Genomic DNA, 23,763 nt, shown 5'->3' with positions numbered 1-23,763 from the left:
TAATGAACAAAAAATATGCGATTAAAAACAAAAATAATTTAAAAATTGACCTTAAAAACCGATGAGAATCCAAAATTCAATTTGTTAACTAAAGAAAATCAACAAAACAAAGGAAAGATGAAGAGAAATTGCAGAGAGATATGAACAGAGGAGAGAGAAATTGCAGAGAAATAAATTGCAGACGCGCTAAAATGAAAAAAAAAAAAATAACCGCTAGACTGACACGTGTGAACCCAGTCCAGAAGAGAGAAGTGGGCCGGATTTGCACTAAGTTAGTGTAAGCCAGCCTTTTTCAAGAATTTGTGTAGTGATTATACACGCAAGAAATATTTTTGTTGATTCAGTTACAAAATTTTATACACGCAAGAAATATTTTTGTTGATTCAGTTACAAAATTTTCATTTCTTTTAAGTAGGTAAGAATAACAAATTCTATCATATCAAATCAAAATAAGGATCATCCAACTTAGATTAGCAAACAAAAATTCTTAAATATAAGAGAAAGAATAACGGAATCACCACTTTCAAAGTAATCTGTGGTTTATACACACGGGTGTACAGTGCTCATCATACACCCGGATAAATAAAAAAAGGCGGAAAGAACATCCTGTGTTTCATAAAGAACATACATGTATTTGACAAAGAACATGGTTGTATTTGACAAAAACATGCATTACCAAAGAACATAAAGATATAATAAAAAGAACGAGATAAAAGCTTGATAAAATTTTCTGAAAAATTACACATTATTAACGGGAAAAATTTAGAAGTGATAAATAATCGAGTAGGGCCGGGCCATATCATAATTTCTCGTGCTCAAACCCGTAGAAAAGTAGCAGGTTTTCGGGCTTTTTTCGAACCCGGATCGAGTTTTAACTAAAAATGCATTTTTAGGTTTGCCCAAACCCACCCTATTTCAGGCCGGATCGAGTCGGGATGTGAGTCATGCCAATGTTGATCACCTCTTAAAAAATCCTTACCAAAGATATCATTTCCCCAAAAAATAGTTTTCTATCTCTCCAAAAAAAAAAATTCAACTTCCCATAATAATTTAGTTTTTTTTACTCTAACATTATTTTCAATTAAAAATAATTTAAGATTTCAATATCAAATTTCAAAATACCAAATGTTAAAAAGAACATAATTTATATTGTAAAGTACATATAGTTAATACCTAAATAACACACTAATCAAACTCAAAGAATGTGCGATAATAAAAGTAATTTAAATATGACATGATAATAAAAAATAGAATTTGGGCGTCACTACGACCTTAAAGAACATACACGTCAAATTCAAAGAACATACTTTGTATTATTAAACCCAAAAAAAAATATGTTTATCAACATATGTTAAATAACATAAGTTATAATGTAAAAAACATATAATTTTACTCAAAGAACACACTGATCACACTCAAATAACATATTAAAGGTATGTTCTTTGTCAAACATAGGTATGTTCTTTATCAAACACTATATGTTCTTTCCGCCTTTTTTGTTTACCCGGGTGCACCATGAGCATGGTGCACCCGGGTGTATTATCTAATTTTCACTTTCAAAGTTGCCCTCGACGGTAATTAAAAATGCCTCACAAATTCACTAGTATTTTTGTCAATTTGAAACGTATGAAATAATTTACAAACTTGTAAATGATTACTATTACAACACCACCCACAAAGTCAGAGGGCTTCTTCCAAACCTCTCTTCTCCTTCTTCTTGCTTCCCCCAAATTTGAGGATTTGAGGATGAATTAACATTCTTTCTTTGAGAGAAAATTATTTGGGGCAAATTCAATCTTTCCCAGAAAATTGAATCCCAGAATCACTCGCTAGGTAAATAAAATTCATCTCATTTTCGTTTGAATTCATATTGAATTATTATTTTTATCATTTTGTTTTTGAATTTTTACATTGGCAAGCTCAAATTAAGAATTTTCAGATTTAAGGGTATTCAAGCTTGAATTTGTTGTTAGGTTTTAGTTTTAGTGGGTATAATTTCATATGGGTGTTGTGATCTTATATACTGGTATCTGCTAAGTCAATGAGTTCAATTGTTTCAAATTCTCAAGGGTTTGTTCCATCATCATTTTATGATTTATCGAATTCTGGAACTTCTGACCCTTTTCGTCGTTCCGCAACTGGTAACAATGATACTGCTAATGACAATAATGATAATGTTGAATTGTTGAGTGTGTCCTGGAACCAGGACTATACCTGTTTCGCCGCAGGTACTAGTCGTGGTTTCAGGATTTATAGTTGTGATCCGTTCAAGGAAACATTTAGGCGTGATCTTAAGAATGGAGGGTTTGGAATCGTTGAGATGCTCTTTCGTTGTAATATATTGGCATTGGTTGGTGGTGGAATGGAGTCTCAGTATTCTCCTAATAAAGTTATGATATGGGATGATCATCAAAGTAGGTGCATTGGTGAGTTTTCGTTTAGGTCAGAGGTTCGCGGTGTGAGGTTGAGGAGGGACCGCATTGTTGTCGTGTTGGAGCATAAGGTTTATGTTTATAACTTCTTGGACTTGAAGTTGCTTCATCAGATTGAGACTTTGGCGAATCCTAGAGGGTTGTGTTGCTTGTCACACCATGTAAATACATTTGTCCTGGCTTGCCCTGGTCGTCGTAGAGGGCAGGTTAGGGTTGAACATTTTGGACTTCATGTGACGAAGACTATAAATGCCCATGAATCTCGCCTGGCATGCTTTGCATTGACATCGGATGGACTCATTCTTGCTACAGCTAGTACGAAGGGAACACTTATACGGATTTTCAATACCATGGATGGTACTTGTTTGCAAGAGGTATTCCTTCCTTCCCAGAATAAGGGGTTTTTAAGGCTATGCATAAAAAATTTAGTAGCTAAATTGGTGATTTGAATTGCTGGATGATAATTTGTTAGTATATAGAATAACAGATGATAAAAATAAAAATAAAGAAAATTTGTTGGACTTTTGGAATGGACTGATTAATATAATTGTAAAATTCCTCTAGGGAACTCACAAGTTCTATATTTACTTTTGTTTGTCTTAGTTTTCGAAGCTCTCTTTTATGTGATTTTCTAATATTGTTATGCTAATTGAAAGAAGATGTAATTAAGGTGTGAGCTTTTGAATATTTACCTACAGAAGAAGTCTCTTGAAGCCATGTTTTCTTTATGTGCTTGTAGAGTGTAGCTACCATGTTTACTCTTGCTTTGGAAAGAGAATCTCCTTTCCTTTTTCCATCTAGAGCTTGTGTTCAGGAGGAAAGAAAGCAGGGAGATTCTCTTTTTGAAGTTGCAATTTATCTTTACTTACTAAAAGTAGTTGAAGTCCTGCAAGAGGACCAATGTTTGTTGTGACTTGTGACAATGTGATGAATGGGAGTCTATATTCATATTGGATTCGGTAGAAATCTAAATTTACAAATCATCTCTGTAAGCAGATAATTTTAGAGCATAAAGTTGCAATGTAATACTGTAAATTTTTATTTTGCAGTATACTCCGTATTTTTCAAGCCATAAACAGTTCAAATTCCATCTTTACCATTTTCCTCCCTTAATTTCTTGAAGTAATATGAATTTTCATTTTATATTAAAGGTATACATTTTATAAAGTATACAAAATAACAAAATATATTTTCTAAATTAATGAAAGATATGGAGTTGCTCATGAGTTTCTTGAGTCGTGTACTCGTGTTTGAGGGTCAACTCAATTTGCCTCTCTAAGGTTTCAAGACCAAGTGGAACTTGTTTTAGTTGGTTACCGATCAAGATTTGATACTATTTTGATCAAGTAGCTTTTAGTGATTTTGTCTGATTCTTTATAGGTTCGTAGAGGGACTGAAAAGGCTGATATATACGATCTTGCCTTCTCTCAAAACATTCAATGGTTGGCTGTATCAAGTGATAGAGGCACTATCCATATATTCAGTCTTAGAGTCCGCATATTTGGTGATGTTGAATCAGCTCAACCTTATTCTACTCTCGAATTGCAGCATCAGAACTCTTCATCTTCTCTTGAGCCCCTCGTTGCTCAGAATGTCTGTGCCGGTGCTAATCCGAGTTTATCTCTTCCTTTTGTGAAAGGTATGATGAATAGTATACCTGCTATATTATGCGGTAGATATTACTAGAAAATATTCTATAGATTGTTTCTTTTTTTTTTTTTTTTTTTTTTGGGGGGGGGGGGGGGGAGGGGGGAGGGAGGGAGCGTGGGTTTGTTGGTCAGTTGATTGTGAACGCAACTGAGCATTCAAAGAAGGAAAGACCTTTATCCCTTTTGTAGAACTACGTACTGTTATAAAAGAACTAAATATAATAAAAGAAAATTCTAACGTCTGTCTAAATCTATCCATGCAACTATCTGAAAAGTTCTATTGTATCAACCTACTATAAGTACTATTGATAATTTAGTAATCACTTGTTTTACAATAGGAAAGAGTAATGTTATAGCAGAAATAGGGGGGAAAAAGCTTTCCATGATAGCAGTCTGTTTGTGGTTCAGAAGAGAGTTTTTAGTGCATCACGAATTAAGCTGTAAAAGGATGTACTTTAGTAAGTTGCCTTCATTGACCAACACTTTTGTATCCCTTGTTTTTTTTTGGCAGGAGTACTACCAAAATATTTTAGTTCTGAATGGTCATTTGCGCGTTTTCACTTACCTGAGAATGCCCGATGCATTGTTGCATTTGGATCCCACAACACTGTCATTGTGGTTGGCTTAGATGGAAGGTATATGGAAATTTTTACTCTAGTTATGTTGATCGTATGATTGCCCCTAGACTTTGAGTGAATGACATAGTGTTAGAATCCAACTCCTTTTGATGTATTAGATTCCATTTAAGTGCTTTCCTAGAGTTTAGGTTATGTTTTCTTAGCTTGAGGTCTCATTATTGTGTTACTGTCTCAGTGTTCACTAGGGATTCTCCTTGTATGTCATTTAAAGCTCTTTAGAGGGCGAATGATTAATGAAATCTTGAAGCCTTCTACCAAGTGTTGCCTTGCTTTTATGCTTGTTTGTTGTTAGACCTTTATAGATATTGTGTCTTACTTGCATATTAGCTCCCCTCCAACCCAACTTGATGCGCTAAGGACTCGTGGTTCGGACCCGCTTGTGCCCGCTTTGAAGTATCAGCCGTCACAAGCCCCGACCACCCGCACTCCGTCGCCCAGATAGACGTGAGTGCTCCTGAGATTTTATTGCCCGCTTGTGTTGCTTTGTGCTCACAAGCCCCTCTTCTGCTCAAGGCTAGCGTTCTTGCCGCCAAAAGGCTAGAGCGCGCCGCACGTTTCGGGGTCCAAACTCCCGGACCGTGACACATAGCGACATAGCGTAGTAGACTGGGACAGAGATTTTGAATTTTCTTAAAAAAATATATTTAAGTTATTTATCTTTTAAGTGACAATGACAGCTATATTCTTGTTATGACTTGATGAGTGAAGATAATAACAAATTCTAAATGGTTGACTTTATGACTTAGTGTAATATGTAGCAAAAGAAACAAACCAAAATTTAGTGGGTTGATTTGAGTGAGGAGGTTCAAAATAAAATTATGCAATAAGTGAGGAGTTTCATGAAAAAAGTATGGAGTCAGTAGAGTGGTTAACTAAAGTAATAAGTCTGAATTGTGCTGGGGTTGGAGAGAGATAGGGGAAGAAGTTTCTGAATAGTGTCACTAGTTCAAATTTACAGTGCGACAATCCACTGACTTGCTAAAACTTGCTGAGCGCCTACAATGAAGTACATTCTTTGTCAAGTTTAGCTGTAGGATGGAGTTTTGTGTTTAATTCCATTTTTTTTTTTTAATTCAACTTTTGTGTTAAATTCTATATATGATAAGTGGAAATGGTGGGAAATTATAAATAAAAATAACTAATAATATTAGCAATAAATGATATATAAGCTATGAAAATAGATTGTAAGGGAAGTAAACAATAAATTGCTAATCTTGGGAAAAAAATAGGTACAAAGGTTGTCATTTGTAATTGATTATACCCATATGTTGCCATTGGCAACTTTCATGCCAGTGTGGCAGAGGGCTAACTTTTAAACCTTTTATGACTTTCTGTTTCTCCAGCATCTAATGTCCACTTTTTGCATAGGGAATCACTTAGGAGGTATCTAGGTTCGTTCATTCTAGTAACCCAAACTCATCACTTTTGTTTGGTGGAGAACAAAGTAGGGTATAAATGAAGTCAGAGTTTAATTTCAGTGTTTCCCCAAATCCTAATCCATCATGTTATTTTTGAGGAAGCAAATTCAGAAAGGAAAAAAAAAAAGGCAGCTGTACCCTCTCCCTAGCTCACATCTTAGGTTTGTACTTTCAACACACCATTATCCCCCCATCTTACTATTCTTTCTTGCTGGCTGCCCCTTACCCCTCCCATCCCCTATTTAATAGGCTAATGCAGCACAGGCAGTGGCAGAAATATATATCCATCACAGCCAGCAATCAATTGTGCCACCATAACCCACGCCACTTTTTTCTCCTGACAATTTTGTCACTATGTAGTATGATAGTGTAAAGTGGTTAGGGGAGGGGAGGGTATGTGGTGTCTAGAACTCCCAATGTAAAAACCCCTTCCCCTGCTATATATCGTGACATTTTGGTTGAGCAGAGCCTTGCTGGTGTAGTATGGGAGGTTTGTTGCTCTCACACAGATTATGATCACTGCATTTCTTGGTGCGGAGGATGGGGGCAGAGAGAGTTCGATGAGAGAAGGAGAGGATGCATGCGATTGTATAGATCCCCTTGACTTTAAGATCAGAGAATTTCTCTTAGTATGATTGTTCTGATAGCATCTACAATTACAGAAATATCTATGAAATTGAACCCGATTACTGAATTGTTTCGAGTACCCGTCTTTAGCTTTAAGTGCCTCTTTGGTTTCTTCTGTATTAGTATTTGAAGCGAATGCCACTTTTTGCTTTCAGTTAGATAGGGTTTTTCTTTACTTATACATAATGGTGCCTTCTTTTATGGGGCTTGCTACTGCTTCACCCTTTTGCTTGATATCTGCCATTTACTAGGAATTTTTATTGCTTTAAAATGATAGAGGTGGCTTTATTTAATATCTGTGAGATTGTTTGATTTTTTTTATTTTTTTTTATTTTATGTGTGTGATCTTTAGCGTACTGATCATCAGATTGGGGAATTTATGGTTGATATTCTTATTGCTTGGTCAATGGGTGGAAGCCCTCTAATAGCTCTCATGTAGTGTTGTTGGTCTTACTATTACTTTGAGTTGTGTGATTGAGTGCCTTGAACAATCATGTCCGGACATCACTTACATAAGAAACTGGTCGAAACTATAAAGTTTTTACTGCCATATGATTTTGCTTCCCTTGCATGCCAATCATGCTGGAGGATTTGTTTTGCTCTATGTTGATGGGAAATAGATGAATCATACACGTTCACAATGCTCCTTATTTTCATGCCTCCAAACTAGTCAATTCACTAGGGACTTTAGGAGCTTGAATTGAATAGCTGTTTGTATGAATATGCTTCATTGGTTATTGTAGTAGCAATTTGTAATTCTCTTGTTTTTTCAACCTTCTGTTTTCAGAACTTGTTGGGACTTGATTTGCTTATCATTCTTTAGGGACTTTATGAGCTGGAACTTGATCAGAACTTCTGATTATATGGAAATGTTTGATTGTGTGATTGTTTATTGCACTAGTAATTAATACAGTAATTCACTTGAAGTATTTTACAGCCTTTTGCTTACTTTTTATAATTCCCATCTTCAATTTTTTCCTCCCAGTTTTCATAGGTGCAGTTTTGATCCCAACAATGGAGGGGAGATGTCACAGCTGGAATATGTTCGCTTTCTCAAAACTGATGGTAGCCCGAGGTAGTCCAACTACATGCAGAATATACGTGGCTGTCAAATGTCTTCATTTGTCCGCGGTAAACTGTCATGTGTAGATATTGCTACAAATATTGTTTGATGTTGAAAGTTGGAACATAAAACTCTTTACTAAAGCTGTATATATGTATGTATGTTCCATTACAATTTATTGTTTGGTTAAGCTCAGCTAATATGTAGAGATGCCGACTGCTGTTGTTACATGTGAATATATACTAGCATCATATCTGCATTGCACTAACTGATTCAGATTTGTTCTTTTAGGCAATAACACTAATCTTAACTTTGGTTGAAGAAACATTGGAAGAATTTCTTTGTCTTTCTGAAGTAATTGCTGAAATATTTATTTGCTCCTTGATCTTTATTTTACCTTCCAAAATTATTAGGCGCTTCTGCATATGTAAGGAAAACCAGAAAAACTTGTCTTGGATTTCCAAATATAGAATTGCTAGTAATCTTGAACTAATTGTGTCCGAGTAAAACGATGGTGGTTAATGGTCATCGACTTTATTTGTTCAGATTTCTAGCAAAATCATCAAATGATCGTGTCAAAACTTCCTTAGCATCAAAGAGCTTTAACACAATCTTGAGTTTTCGGGGAAGAATGGAAGATTACTTGTTGAGATAGAACTCGTATTAGGGCTCTTGGTAAATTAGGGTAACCTTGACTTGACGAAGCTAATCACGGAATAGTTATCGTTATGTCTTTGTAGTTAGGATTTGGAACTGGACATTATGGATCAAATATTAGCATTTAGCAACAGCCAAACAAACACCATTTGGACTTTTTCTTAAGTCGTTATGAAAAGCTATTCACATAACATAAGCTTTTGGATTTTGTAGTGTCAAATGATTTTTTATTTTTTTATTTTTTTATCTTTTTTATTATCCCTTCTCTTAATTAAAATAACTCCTTAATTAATAATCAATCTTTATTATTGATCATTTATCATCAATCATTAACTTTATTCATCAATTATTAATTATTTATACTTCTTTCTTAAAGAAAAAAAAAATGATATTTTTTCTTTAGAATCTTACAATTATTTACAACTTCGAGAAAATTTTAAAATCCATTCAAGATATATGGAAATTTTTTTTAAAAAAAAAGTCACGTTTTATTTATAGTAATAGTCATAAATAAAATGGTAGAATATAAAGTAATTGTGATGTCTTCATGTCTTGCATGGTCTCTTTGTATAGTTATAGCCACAATCAGGATTTGATTTTACCGATCTGTTAAGCTAACCGGCATGATAAATAGCTAGCCAAACTAGCCAATTGAAACAACCGAGCCAAACAAAGCCTTGGTGTGAGACTTTGGATTCATGCACATATATAGGAGTCTACTAGATATTGTCATTAACATGTAATATAATGGTTTACATGGTTGTATTGAGTTGCATCTCCAGGCATATTGAGTTTTGGCTGTATATGATGTTCTACCAATTTTATAAAGCATGTATCTGCTTAATTTCATGTTAAAATGAACATTAATACGATATAATTATAAACAAAATGTTATTTGGACGATATACTACAAGACGGGGGGTGAATTGTAGTAAGTAGGGGTGTTCGCGGTGCGGTTTGGATCCTAAACCGCACCAGGTTTGTAATTTTTTCAAACCGCATTGCAAAATACGGTTTGGTGCGGTGCGATTTGTGGTTTAGTCATACTTTTTTAAAATTATAATTATTCTTTTTAAAAGAAAACTTTTATTTTATTTTGTAATTATTAATTTATAATTCACATATTAAACTCTTTTTTTTAGCCTTTAATTAACTAATAGTCAAAGATTAGCTTGCTCATATATTTTAGTTCTTTTATATTTTTTTAATAAAAACATAGTAAAAAACCGCAAATCGCATTAAAGTGCGGTTTGCGGTGCGATTTGGTCTAAATATTTTTGATACCGCAAACCACTGTTTAGTCATTTTCAAAAACCGCACCACAATTTTCAAACCGCACCAAACCGCAAAATTGCGGTTTGGTTTGCGGTTTGGTGCGGTCTAAATTGCACTCTGTACATCCCTAGTAGTAAGTGCCTTAGTGCCTATTTTTCGCGGAATATAAAACTGATTGTTGTTAGGAACTTAGACAATGCAAAGCGGATTTTACGAGGAAACCTTCCAAGGCTCAATTGGAAGTAAAACCTCAACCCTCTAAGGGATTTTCAACTCAAACACTTCACTATAATTGGCCAAACACTCCTAGTTACAACCTATTACAATCAGACCTTTCTCACAAATTCCTGACTGAACTTGTTGCCTAGTTCCTACCTGTAACTCACCGGGAACGTAACTGTTCCTCACTCAACTTAAATCCCAGATTCAAGTCCCCAATAGTACTCCCGGAGCACTACTCACTCGGCCTCACCCTTGAAGCTCATACTCTGCAATATCTCAATTACAATAACGAGAATCCTCACGAACTCTCACACCCCAATACAAGAAAACACACAAACCCTTTTTCCCATTACAAGATCTCAAAGAATAACTCTAAATACATATAATTGAATAAAGAGATAAAACTAATATGCTGGACACTCGAGATCTGTCTGAAACTGACTGGACGAACTGAAAGCAAAACCTGACAGGAACTTTGACCAGAAGGACTAACTTAGCTTCGTGAGTTCGTGGTGAAGGATGAAACCATTAAGCACGACCACTGCACTTCGCCAGCCTCAACCTTTGAATGAATACATATGAGCATATTTATAGTACACACAAATGATTCTTTTCGTAAAAGATATGTTTAAAAGATATTTTCTAAAAATAAGTTTTCCAAAAATATATCTTTTGTTAAAAATAAATTCTGTCAATAATAATAAGATATAATTAAATTAAAATCATATTTTATCAAAACTTATCTTTTAGTTAAAATACTTTCCAAACAAACTTATCTTTTTTCAAAAGGGATTTATTAGAAAATAAATATCTATATTCAGTAAAACCAAATCCTTAAAAGATATGCACATATTAGGTAAATATATATCATTAAAACCGACTTTTAAAGACGTGCAGACCTAAGTTCCTATGTGGTTCGGAACTCTGACAGTTTGAGTTCCTGACGAGTTAGTAACTCTAATTTCATTGACTGTCTAGAGTTCACCTTAGTTCCATAGACTTGTTCCAAACCGACTTTTATGTCCAACATACTTACACGAAACCTAGAGTAATATACTTCAATTTCTCCGTCTTCATGTTGCTTCTCTGAAACTCTTGTTCTGGAATCTTGTAGTCTTGATGTATTATGAATCTTTGGGCAACGTTCCACTTCTGGAACCGCAGGTCAAGTTCCTAACCGGAACTTGTTGTCACCCTTGTTCGTTCCTTATTGGAACTTGCAAACCAAGTTCCTTTCTGGAACTTGCTGTCACTCTTCTTCATTCCCTGTTGGAACTCGCAGACCAGGTTTCTTTCTGGAACTTGTTGTCACTTGCTCTCTTGTTAGGGAGCTGTCCGCCGTGTACCTTCAGGTTCCTTCGTGGTTTGGTTCTCGTGGGAGAACCTGCTTTAGGTTCATTCATTCTCTCTTGTTTCTCTTAAAGTCTTCTATGTTCCAACCCATTGACTGCACCTAAGTCAGTTCCTGTTTTCACATAAACACTTAAGAGAACATTAGATTGAAGTTTGTCATAAACAAACTTCAAGTGAGAGAAGTAATGAAACTTAAAGCCACGTAAATACTCTTACGCATATACGACTCGTGTAGGCATAGGGTGTTGGAATTTAGGTAGAGAACTCCAAATAAATTGTGCTTCAAATGAGTTAATTTCTCCCTTGTCAACGTATTTTTCATTACTTCCAAAATTAAGCCAATTCCTTGATTTATGCTCAATAAGTCAAATTGCTTTTAACTTAATTGGAGTATTTAAATGCTAGCCATATTTGGTCTAATTTGTGACCAGATTCGTTGTATCTGGTTCACTCTCATAGCTATATAAACATCTCCTTTAGACACAGGAAAAGGGAAAAATATCATCTCTTAAAATGATTCTTTTATGACCTCCTTTTCTATTGAGCATTGTTCAAAGGTGTTTTCAATCTAACTCTCCGTAGTACACCGAAGAGTTGGAGTCGTGTATCTCTGGAGGTCGATTGCTACGAGTCTGTGTGTACCTGCGGGGCAAATTCAACTTTAGGGCAGTGATCTATTGTCACGCCACGACATTTTCCAGATAAGCCTTTTAAATATTTTAATTGCTATTGGTCATATTTCCTACGTAGGGTACTTACCTCATGAAGTTAACATATGCAAACACCTATTTACATAGTTACCTTCATGTGTTCCTTAACCATCATCAAGCTTATTAACCATACATCATTAATCTTGTTCCCTTCTATTGCTTATCATATATTGCTCAAGTTCCTTATATATACTCTTGTCATTGCTCAAGTTCCTTATATCTTGTTCCGAGCATATCTTGTTCTTTCTATGCACAACTTAACATACACGTTAGATAGATAATCATGATTAATTTACAATCATCAAAACCTAATTACTCAACAGAAAAGCACAATAATTTACACCGGATGCAATTAATCCAGCCAAGCATATAATAATAAATAATAATTATGATAAAGTTAAAAATAACATAAGATGTGTTTTACCGGCAATTGCGTAGATTAATGCAAAAGATAAACAGTGGAAGTAAACCTAAACTACAACACCACCTACGTTCCTACACTATACCTAATAGTCTAGTGTTGTTGGACTTTTGTTCGTGCAACTCCAAACCTAGCTATTTTTACTTTTTCACTGCCTGGAAACCTCACTAGTCCAATAATTTTGCATACTTCTTTTTTTGAGAGGGGAATATCTACCTTGGTGAATGGTATATTGTTTTCTATACACTACTACGTGAGTACGTGATCCTCGTGAATCGTGATCTTGGTAAAAAAAAAAATCACCACCTACAAATTTTTGAATGGCATTTTTTTTTTTTTAAACCTCTCCATATTAAATTCCTTACTTTTTGATATTCATTTTTAATTGTAAGAGATTGAAATTTGTCACTATTCAAAAAAATTTCAACCAAGATGATTTATTGATGATTAAATACAAAAGTATGTTCATACTCAAGGTTATGTATCAACAAGCATAAAAGAAACTATTGCAACGAAGGATTAAAAGAGAACAACAGACGTAGTACACTTTTGTTAGAGCATGATTATTTGAAGCGATCTATCGTGATGGTGATTTATTTTCTCCGTTTTTTTAATCGTAACATTAGAAATTTTACAATATTTACACACTCTTTTATGTAATTTGTGCTTTATATGCATAGTCACGTGAGATCTCATTAAATTCGTCTTAAAAATACTTTTAAAATATCACCTAATTTTATTATCAAATGGATATGTAGTATTGTACCATCCCTAAAAAGCCCATTTTTTGGTAAATAAAGTCCAATTTTATATTTATTTTTTATTCAACCACATTTTTTTTTTTATTTAATTCAACCATCTAAAAAAGACAAAAAAAAAAAAAAAAAAATTAGATTCACCACTAGTTAACAATTTTAATCAAGAACATTGTTCAGTGTTGGAAATTTGCTCTACTATGGTTTATGATGTCATTTTGGCACTTAATTTGATGCCAAAACTAAATAAAAATTTATGGCTTGTTTGGTTGACAAAATAAAATGGGGGGAGTGAAAATTCATGGGATTTTGTAATTTGGGTAGATGTTTGGTTGACACAAAAAAGCAAAAATGGGAAGTTGGAAATCATGAGAATTTCTACTTCCCACAAAGCATAGGAAGTAATTTAGTTAGCTCCCCCTGGTCAATCAAAATTCATTGAAATTCCAACTTCCCATTGTCACAACTAAATAACTTAAAGAAATTCCTAAGAATTTCATTTGGGAAATAATTTCCCATGAAATACAACTTCCTATGAAAATTTTATTTCCCTTGTCAACCAAACAAGGCCTTAAGCATAAAGCAAACTGAGGCATTCCTTGATACGCAAAACGATGCTATAATTTTTTTATCAGTTTTGGCCTCAAATCGGACCCTTAAAACTCAAATGGCCCTAAAAACCTAACGGAACAATTTTTTCAGCATGGAAATAGTGTCACACAAACCGAAGTATTTCTTAGCAAGTAAAATGAGACATATCCAATATTTTTTTTTGTCAATTTTGATCTCAAACTCAGCCTTTAGAAGTCAAAATGACTTATATAAACCATAGTTGAACAAATTATTGTCATGGAAATGGAGGAATTTTTTTTAAAAAAGGACTGAAAAATGACACTTAATAGTTTTCTTGATAGAAACTTTTTTTACTTTTTTTTTTTATGAAAACTGTTAAAGGTCGTGAAATGTACTTTTTTAAATGATATTAAAAAAGGCACTTAAATAATAATAATAAAAAAAAATGGCCTTTTAAAGGTGGAAAAATACAAAATACTCCGTATCTTTTTATTAGTTAATACTATAATTTTAAAAATTGACAAGCGTAAAATTTTCAACGTTCGATTTTTTAAAAATGATGAAATTAGAATATTTATTTTCCTTTAAACTTATTTAATCATTCACAGCCAATTATGCACCAAATACGGACTTGTCCAAGTCATGCACATAAACTTGATAAAATGGACAATACTGAAACATAATGTCGAATAGGTCGTAGCCTAGTAATATGGAAATAGTCAAAATCTCCAGGTGCTATCAATCTATCATCTATTCATCCATCCATGTGTGTTAAATTAACTTCATTCATTCATGTCGTATCATAATGTACCTATTCCAACAATTGGGCGAGGGAGACACGCTAACATAATGTTACTCTTACATCTTTTGACTTGTCTAAATGTCTAATTTTTGTAACTATTCAATTTCATGTCACACTCCTTAATTATTTTCATTTATATTGCTCCAATGGCCTTCATAGGAAAATTCTAAATGGAGTCTAATCACTATGATTGATTTTCTTTCTTTCTTTTTTTTAAGCATTACTAGTACAATTGGTGAAATGCACGAGGAAAAAGAAGAGATTGTCGTATGTAATACTAGTACTAATTTTTAGATCATTCAACAAAAACCTAGTGACACATTTTCCAAAAACAAAAGAGGGTATTGTGAATTTTGCATATTACGAGTACCTCCATAACACAATGGCTAACGTATCAAAATTAAAGAGAAAAATACACATTAATAATCTCAATTATGAGCGATTTACTTCTAATAATTCCAACTATGTTGTGTGATTGCATTCAATGGTCCTAATGACCGGTAACTTGTTGAAAGAGTTTTTTTTTTTTTTTTTTCGATTTTATTAGCCACATATCAACACATGATTGGTCTAAAATTTAAAAAATAAAATAAAATAAAAAATTCCCCAGCCACCTTTCCTCCACTGCCAAACCCTTTCCGGCCACCCTCCTTAACCACCAAAACCGGCAGGCCAGCCCTTTACTATCCCAACAGACCCACTCCCGACCCCCGAAACCACCCACCCAGCCCACCCTGACCCCAAAAACCACCAACCCGACCCACCTCGACTCATGGAAACCACAACAACTCCAGCCCCTAGCCGCCACCGTAGCTCCTCTACAACCCTTGCTACCACTTGCAAACAACAACAATAATAGATCTAGCGCCCAGCAGCGCACTGACCACCAAATACCTCAGCCTCCGCATCTCAGCCACATTACCAATTTACAACAGCAGCTACGCAAATTTCGACCACCAAAGCAGCCCAAAAATAGAGCAAAGCACAAACTCATGAGGTTTGGGGGTCGGGGTGGGTCGGATGGTTGGTAGAGGGCCGGCCATTTTCGGTGGTTAAGGGAGGGTGGTCGGTCGGTTTTCGGCAAGGTTAGGGGGTGAAGTTAGGGTTTTAGACAAGGTTAGGGGGTGAGGAGAGGGTGTCTGGGGAAATTTTTTTTTTTTTTTTTTTTTTATGGTTTTTTTTTTTTTTTTTTTAATTTTTTAAAAATTTTAGACCAATCATGTGTTTACACGTATCATGATCACTGGTTATAACAGATTGTTGACTTAATGTTGACCGGTTGGGACCGTTGGAGGCAAACGCATAGCATAGTTGGGATTATTAAAAAAATAAACATTAGTTGAGATTATTAGAAGTAAATCGCCCATAATTGGAATTAAAGTATTATTTTTCCAAATTAAAGAGGTTATGTGAATTTTTTTAAAACAAATGGAGCATATGAATATTTTTTATATTTAGTGTAACGTTTATATTTTTCATGCTTGCTAATACATAACTTCAATCATAATTACTATGTGAAAGTTATTTACAAAGTAAAAAATAAAAGCTGATATGTTGAAAAGATGAAATCAACAATATCCCTCAAAATTATTAGAGTACATTTTTTTTACTCTATATATGTCATATAATCAAACCATAATTTGTGAATAGCGTAAAAATTAAAACTAAAATTAAACGAAGGAAATACAAAGTATGTTTTAGGTTTATCATATACTTGTATTAGATCGATGGTTGAATGGTTGTTGAAACTTCATTGTTATCTACATGCGAGTTATCTCACATTAATTAGTTAAAGGAAATGAAATATACCACCTCATATATTAAATAAGCTACTCAACTATTACCATACCAATTATACAAGTATTTAATATGAAACCTCCTTTGGACTTGTAAGTAAATCAAACTCTAAATTTGTTCCGTCTTCAAATATATAAATGCAGCAAGATATAATCAGTATAATTAATCTTTATAGCAAAACTAATTAATGATTAGGATGTGAGCCTTGCAATGATGTAAAATGAATTCAATCTAATAACACCCCAAGACTTAATCAACTAAGCAAATTGACATCCACATTCACTAATATGCGCCAAGTATTTGTGAAGATAATGAAGGTATCATATGGGCATGCCAACAATTGAGCGACACAAGTGAGGCCACCCAACTCATAAGAGCTGGCATTAGTCGCCTTATATATACCATCTCTTGAGGGGTAAGTTGTATTAGATAGCTCCCGCTGATTGAATCTAATCACAATTCACAAGCATATAAACCTAATTAGAAACACTTGTCACAAACTATTTGCTTGTCAAGGTGGTTGTTTAGGTAACAGAAATGAGTTATATCGATCTAGTTTTGCTTAAAAAGACAATATCAAATTGGAGTTAAGAGTAGCGACTCCTTCATTTCTTAAAGGTGGGAACTGGGGATTGGGGATTGCTCCCAAAGGTCCGACTTGCAAAGCTAAACTACTTATTGTCTTACATGAAGGAAGTATTTGTTAATTATTCTACCTAGTACCCTTAATGATCCACACCAAATACATATTACAATCACTACAATGTGGGATGTCTGATTCATTCTCTTCTCGCTCCCAAAGGTCTAACTTGCAAAGCTGGACTGATAACGGTTAATAAACTTAAAACAGAAAAGGCAAACAATGTTTAGTATTTACCTGGTTTTATTATGACCAATCCAGTAGCACAAAAAGGAAAACTGAACTCTAAATCATGACATATTCTGACCCAAAACTGGAAAAGAAATAATGACACACAACGTACTCTTAAATAAGGCTACACACAATGACACAATAGGCTTTTCACAGTTATGAAGATTAAAGAGTGCACCAGAAATCTAGGCTAAACCACTTCAAAGCTTTACTTGTTCACCTCAAAAGAAGGAACAAAACATTACAACTACAACTACAACAATGTATTATTGGGACCACTATTCATACTATACTGTATAAACTATACAACATCTAACATTTCTCTCTGATTCTTTCTGAACTCTATTTTTTTTTAATTCTTTTTTGGACCACATTTAACTGATTCCTATATTTCATCTTGACCAAAATAATATTTTTTTTAAAAATATAAAACTCCTTTGTACCCAAACTCTATTACAAAAATAAGGAAAATCTATTATAAATAAATAAATCAATAAAACAAACTAGTGCTCTTGTTCAAAGTGTTATAAATTACTGTCATTCTGTTTTTTTTTTTTATAAATAAATAAAATAAAAACTATCACGGTCTCAGCACAACTGAGTGTTTTTCCTATTAGAACAATGACTTTAAGATACTGAAGGAGTATTAATAATAAAACAATGATAGTAGTTTGTAATAACGATACTTATTAATTTTCAAACTAAACCTATTGCCAAAAGAGACAATGTACCAAGAAGTAAAAGTCATCCTTATTTGGTAAATACCAAGAGGAATTAGGTGTTAACAATGTGCCAAAGATGATTCTAATTAATGAGCTGAGATTCCAGGGTAATATAAAGACATTTAATAATTTGCAAAAATATAATCCAATTACTCCGGTATATGACATCAGTAAACCCACTAAAATATTGAAAATTTAATTAAACAAAGTAGCAGCCGCATTATTTGAATTAGAAATAAAGCAAGCACAAAGACATGAGCGCGATTTCAAATGAAAATAATATTGGGTTAGGGTTGTACTTGCATCCTCGGAGAACTCGATGAACTGAGCATTTGATGCTAAAATACCCACGAGAATCTGTACTTGTGAGCAAGTTATCATTAAACTAAGCACATTTTAAGCAAAGTTTTTAACAAATATCATACAAAGTTATTAATTAAGATTGTACTTTTAAAAAGAGTAGCCTGTACCATGCTTACTTCCCTTTACCCTTTTCCAATTCCATCATAAAAAAGGGAGTTCCACCGCCTAATGAAAATTGAATGTCGGTTTACTAGGCCAATGAGCTGCTTTGTTCTAACTGCATCTTTTGGAGAGGTGGGAGGAGGTGTAGAAGGAAGAGAAAATACCTCGGCATAATATTCCCAGCATGCAGAACCATGGATGCATTCTGGTATCTGGACCAACAAAATGCTCGGGACTTCAGCATTTCAGTTCAAAATCCACACTCTAGTAACCAAGGGATATGATTTTTACATATATACTCCATTACTCCGTTGAAAGACCATTTACCTGGATCAATCATAAGCAACGATTAAACTTACGGCATGCACAACTACAATCACTTTCAAGATTGACAAAATATATAGAAATGAGAAACATTACCATTGTTGTGGGATCTATGGAAGAATTTTCAGGATTTCGCAGACATCGATTTGCGCCTGGAATAGGAAACCACATAAATGCAAGTCATTAATAGCACTAAAATCACATTTGAGATGAAATGATCACAACTTATGTACTTAAGAGATTCATTGAACAAAGGTATATACAACTATACAAGGCGGACATGTACTAGAATCTTTATAGTACTCCGACTAGGGTACTCATTTCAGACACAAGCATAAGTAAAAGCACCACATTTTGCTATCTAATGACAAATGAACATAGTCGAAAACACAAGTACTTACTAATTAAGGTGAAATGAAAAGTCCAAGCAACATATTTAGCAACACATTCTGACCTATCATGACAAAGACTTCACACACTGAATTAGAAGACAAAGTTAAAGGTATGTTCATTGCAATGACCTCAAACATATATTCTTCCTGTAAAAACTCGAGGTTTTTGAACCAACAATGCCTCAGCCAACATAAGTGAAGGTCAACAATGAAATGATCACGATTACCATGTTATCAAGCTATGCTAACTGAAGCATAGTATTAGTATACGCAAACCTTCTCTACAGCGAAGGGCATAGATTATTTGGCAGAAAATTATAATCACCAAAAATTGACATGATTCAAACCTCAAGAATTAGGAGACAAGACATATCTAAGAATTTTTTACAGGGGGAAAAATCAAGTATCTAGCTATGAACATCAAATATATAATTCTTATTTCTGATTCCGATCATTACTCACGTCTCTCCTAAGGCCCTAATTATCTATATTCTGTGCAGAGCAATAGTTTGTTAATGATCTCGGCAAAGCTAGTATATTTCATGCAACCTCTAATACAAGCGCCAAATCATTAATACTTCAATATAAGTCTACATTGCAAGATGTTATGCATAATCAACACTCAATACAGAAATATCAAGAGATATCGAGCAAAGAATGAAAAAATAGAATGCCGAACATTGATGAACGAAATTTGTTACAAGATCAGAATACCTCAACTGGTGTACTCTGAAGCAATAAGCTTGCTGATCAGCTCCATCATCCATGATTAGACCATCCGGCTTACAAGTGTGCCGCGTTTCATACACCAAAATGATTATATAGAGAAACCAGGTCAATGTCATGATCAAAACAATGAGAAAAATAAGGGATAGAAAGGAAATTCTAAACAATTAATACCACAACTAAACCATGGAATAACATTAGAATTATACAATAGCAATTTAATCATGAACATATATATGCAATCAAGCCAAAATCATCTTCATAGACTAACTCGAGTCGAATCAAATGATGCAAAAAAAGAAGGGAATAGAAAAAGGGAGCTCCCTTCAGTCCAAGCAAAGATAGAGAAGGATGAAACTATCTCCCGCATCATTCATGCAATCACAGTAGTACCGTAACCATTTCGATAATCTTTCGTTCTACTAAGTGTTTGAATGAATGAGTCGGCAGATAATTCAATACCCCTTTTTTCCATCCATGAGTGGGCTGAAGGAAGCTCTCTTACACTACTTCTTCATTCTAACATTTCCAAATGTAAATTCTAACACATGCAATTACAACATAACTACTACATTCTTGTATTAGACAAACAAATGATTTTCGACTTTCTTCGAACATCGATTCATTTGAAGATATGAGAGCTTAGGAATTCATGTTAACTTGTGAAGTGAACAGGAATATTGATATTAAAGTGAATGCATAAATATAATCAACAACGAACAATGAAATTCATGTGATTTGAACAGAAATATTTTCAGTTTCATTCAAACAAATCAATTGTTGTAAACTAAGGTGTTCATTTGAATTAAATAAATGATATATATAAGCTTCCATTCAATCAAAATAATTAAATTACACAAAGACATTCGTGTCATGTCGTGTCGATTGCATAGAAAAAAAATAAATAAATAAAGAAAGGTTCCTCTAAAACATAAAGTAATTAATTCAAGAGAGTAAAGACTCAGTCAAGGTTAAAGAAACTAAATTCAACAAAAAAAAAAAAAAACAATAGTGATTAGCAATTAGCATGAGTATAATTAGTTAGAAACAAAATTAATTAGAAGAAATGATAAAATTGCATTAACATATTTCTAATTGTAAGAAACAAAAAAAATGAAAAATTTCATAAGAAACTAATCAGCATAATTAAACTAATTAACATACCATAATAAACAAACAAGCAAACAAACAAACAAAAAAACCCACCACTAACAATCACCCTTACTGAACATAGCAATTTCTTAAACAAACCCTAACCCTAATGTAAAGCTTTATCAACTGTAATAAAAAAAACTTATTACTGTTAATTAATATGAAAAAATTACAAATTAAAAACACATAAATAAAAATAAATTATAATAAACCCATAATGCTAGGGAGAAGAACAAGTAAAAAAAAAGAGGGGACAGATCAAGTTACAAAAAATTAACATAGGGAGCATAAATCACAAAAGCAAACTGATTTTTTTAAAATTAGTCAAATTTATTTAAAATAATCATTCAAAACCATGCAATTAGTGAATCTAAAATTATAGAGTAGACATGAAAAAACACCCTGAATTTAGAGAGAGAATATGTTAGAGAGAGAAAGACAAAAAAGCTTAGATTGATGAAAAAAGAATCTAAAATGGGGAATCATGTAAATCTATTTAAGGCAGAATACTGACTATTGATATGATCTCACCCTGACCATCAAAGTACACTCTAAATATAATTTTATTCTCAAATTAATAATAATAATTCTTTTTTTTTAAAAAAAAAACTGTAGAAAAAAATGTTTTTGTTCAGAGACAACATTGATAAGACTACACAATCATTCACTAAATCCACACTCCACCTGAGAAAATATTTACAACAACCCCACCACCAAAATGTGCACTCTTAATTTTTCCTAAAAATTTAAAAAAAAAAATATTTATTTTTTTGGATTTTAGACAAGAACCCATCAAATCAAATAAGTAAACAAACCCTTAAATAAAGGGAAAAATATAATTATAAGCAGTAATCACAATTTAAGAATTTAAAAAAGAACTAGAGAAGGGAAGCTAATCGAGCAGCAGATAGAGTGTCGAGCTGAGACATGTTGTGTACGACGACGATTTAGATGTACTTCCGTACTTGATTTAAGTAAGAGAGGCTCAGAGAAAGAAAGAAGAGGCAGTGAGATTTATAAGGAGAAGAATGAAGAAGGAGAGAATTAATGAATGAATATGAATATGAATAGAAGGGTCATTGTCTTTCATGAGAGTCAGAAAACAGAAAGCGACCTTCAAATCTCTACCAAATCTATTTTTACACCCAAGTTTTCTCTTTTATTATTTGACTATTCATATTTCATATTGAGAGAGTTACAAACATAGGACCGACCGATGACCCGGGTTATTATTTTATTTTTTTCGGAAAAGGATGATTCAGGTTGTCCGTCTGGTTTTCTTTCCTCGATTTTTTTTATTTTCTAATAACTAATCAAGGTAATATTTCTGAAGAAGTTACTGGGAAAATTATAGTTTGATAAGTAAAAGGAATGAAGAGAGGAAGATGAAAGAATTGGGGTTAGGTGATGGTATGTACCAAGTTTTAATTTTGTTGGAGCGTAGTTAGGCTGTGGGACTATCACTCACTTTTAGTTTTGACCATTAAACTCCACGTACACTATTGTCGTCGTATGTGAAATGTGAATATGTCAAATTGTCGATACAGAAACTTTGACCATTGATATTTTTAACTATTAATATTGAAACGATTTTAAAAGACATCTACGGATTATATGTCTATTTTTAATTTTATGTACAAAAATGTTGGCATTGGCTTAAATTTTTTGACGAGAATTTTAGCCCATTTCTGTTGAAATTTTTTAGCCAATGCTACATAATTAACGCAAATAAAGGTGTCAAAAACTGCCTTACCCAATTAGAAAGTAGTGCAATCCAACCATCCAAGTTTCAACTTGTATAGACATAAATCACACAATAATGTTAAAATTTTACATACTTAAACTCGAACTATACCGAACCCAACTAGGCCCAACCAAACCCAAACAGCAAATGCGAATAAGGCCTTGTTCTTTTGAGTTTCTAGACAAGCAGAGCAGAACAAAGGAGGTGTCAGCAGAGCAGAGCAGAGTAGATATCAATAAAGCAGAGTAACTTATTCATATTCACCAAAACAGGACTTAACAGAGTAGAGCAAAACAAATCACATTAGCTCAAAAAATAGGGACTAAAACAGTTGTTTGGTACTGGTATGAAAATGGTTGTTTCTCTCTCCTATATCTGATGTCTGATGTGGGTTAGTGGCATGTTACTACTATTGGTTTCCCCTTTTTTTCTCTTCGGTCATGAAAAAACCCACAAAAGGCAAATTTGTGAGTTCCCAGTTTACGTGGCTACCTCTCTTATTTAATTGCCTTTTTATTTTGGTTGGTTATTGTCTTTTCATGTCGCTTCAATAGTTTAATGCATTCACCTTTATAAAATACATTAAAAAATTTAGGGCTAATTATGTCCTATTATTATGTCATTTAAAGAGAAAATAAGGGTTTATTGGATCTAAAAAGTTAGGTTTTAAGAGTTTAGGTGAAGAGAATGTATGTTAAGTAAGATGTTTATCTTAGAATAAGTTCTTTCTGGCTCCAAAAAAAATAAGATCGGAAAACGATATACATAACCTTTAGAGCTACAAAATATAAGAAGCTTTAAAATAGAGAAAATACATTAAACATACGAAATAACATTTATTACACCTATCTATACGTAATTTTATCATGTATTTTAAAATTAATTTAGTTTCAAATAAAAAAAGGTATATTAGATGCTTATTTGTAGCCTAATGGCTACATATATCATTATCCATGAAAATTTTGTTACTCTGTA

At 33.4% G+C, this 23,763-nt stretch overlaps 1 protein-coding gene and 1 long non-coding RNA gene across 5 annotated transcripts; one reads left to right on the top strand and one right to left on the bottom strand.

Annotated features, from left to right (window-relative positions):
- The first annotated feature begins 1,628 nt into the window (after nucleotides 1–1,628).
- On the top strand, nucleotides 1,629–8,095 carry LOC110727084 (autophagy-related protein 18d-like). 3 transcript variants are annotated; one of them, XM_021906624.1, is made up of 4 exons: nucleotides 1,629–2,806; nucleotides 3,981–4,071; nucleotides 4,593–4,716; nucleotides 7,750–8,095. In XM_021906624.1, the coding sequence occupies exons 1-4, from the start codon at nucleotides 2,042–2,044 to the stop codon at nucleotides 7,841–7,843; spliced, it is 1,074 nt and encodes a 357-aa protein (XP_021762316.1). In that variant the 5' UTR covers nucleotides 1,629–2,041; the 3' UTR covers nucleotides 7,844–8,095. The 3 variants fall into 3 exon arrangements, with proteins under 3 accessions (XP_021762316.1, XP_021762315.1, XP_021762313.1); XM_021906621.1 differs by having other exon boundaries at nucleotides 1,633–2,806; nucleotides 3,813–4,071; XM_021906623.1 differs by lacking the exon at nucleotides 4,593–4,716 and having other exon boundaries at nucleotides 1,630–2,806; nucleotides 3,813–4,071.
- Nucleotides 8,096–14,603: 6,508 nt separating this feature from the next.
- Nucleotides 14,604–22,564, bottom strand: LOC110727083. 2 transcript variants are annotated; one of them, XR_002512465.1, is made up of 4 exons: nucleotides 19,881–22,564; nucleotides 18,871–18,926; nucleotides 18,615–18,777; nucleotides 14,604–16,841 (listed from the first exon to the last, which is right to left on the bottom strand). It is a non-coding gene; the product is annotated as an uncharacterized LOC110727083 (long non-coding RNA). The 2 variants fall into 2 exon arrangements; XR_002512464.1 differs by lacking the exon at nucleotides 14,604–16,841 and having other exon boundaries at nucleotides 17,609–18,777.
- Nucleotides 22,565–23,763: the final 1,199 nt, after the last annotated feature.

Source organism: Chenopodium quinoa, unplaced genomic scaffold (genome assembly GCF_001683475.1).
Source record: "Chenopodium quinoa cultivar QQ74 unplaced genomic scaffold, ASM168347v1, whole genome shotgun sequence".
Lineage (NCBI taxonomy): Eukaryota > Viridiplantae > Streptophyta > Magnoliopsida > Caryophyllales > Amaranthaceae > Chenopodium > Chenopodium quinoa.
Note: the sequence above shows the minus strand (reverse complement) of the source record. Positions and strands in the feature narration are given on the sequence as shown.

Coding starts and splice junctions, on each gene's coding strand:
- LOC110727084 (XM_021906621.1), top strand. CDS start 2,042: ATGAGTTCAATTGTTTCAAATTCTCAAGGGTTTGTTCCATCATCATTT. Junction 2,807..3,812: donor ATGGTACTTGTTTGCAAGAG/GTATTCCTTCCT, acceptor GATTCTTTATAG/GTTCGTAGAGGGACTGAAAA. Junction 4,072..4,592: donor ATCTCTTCCTTTTGTGAAAG/GTATGATGAATA, acceptor TTTTTTTGGCAG/GAGTACTACCAAAATATTTT.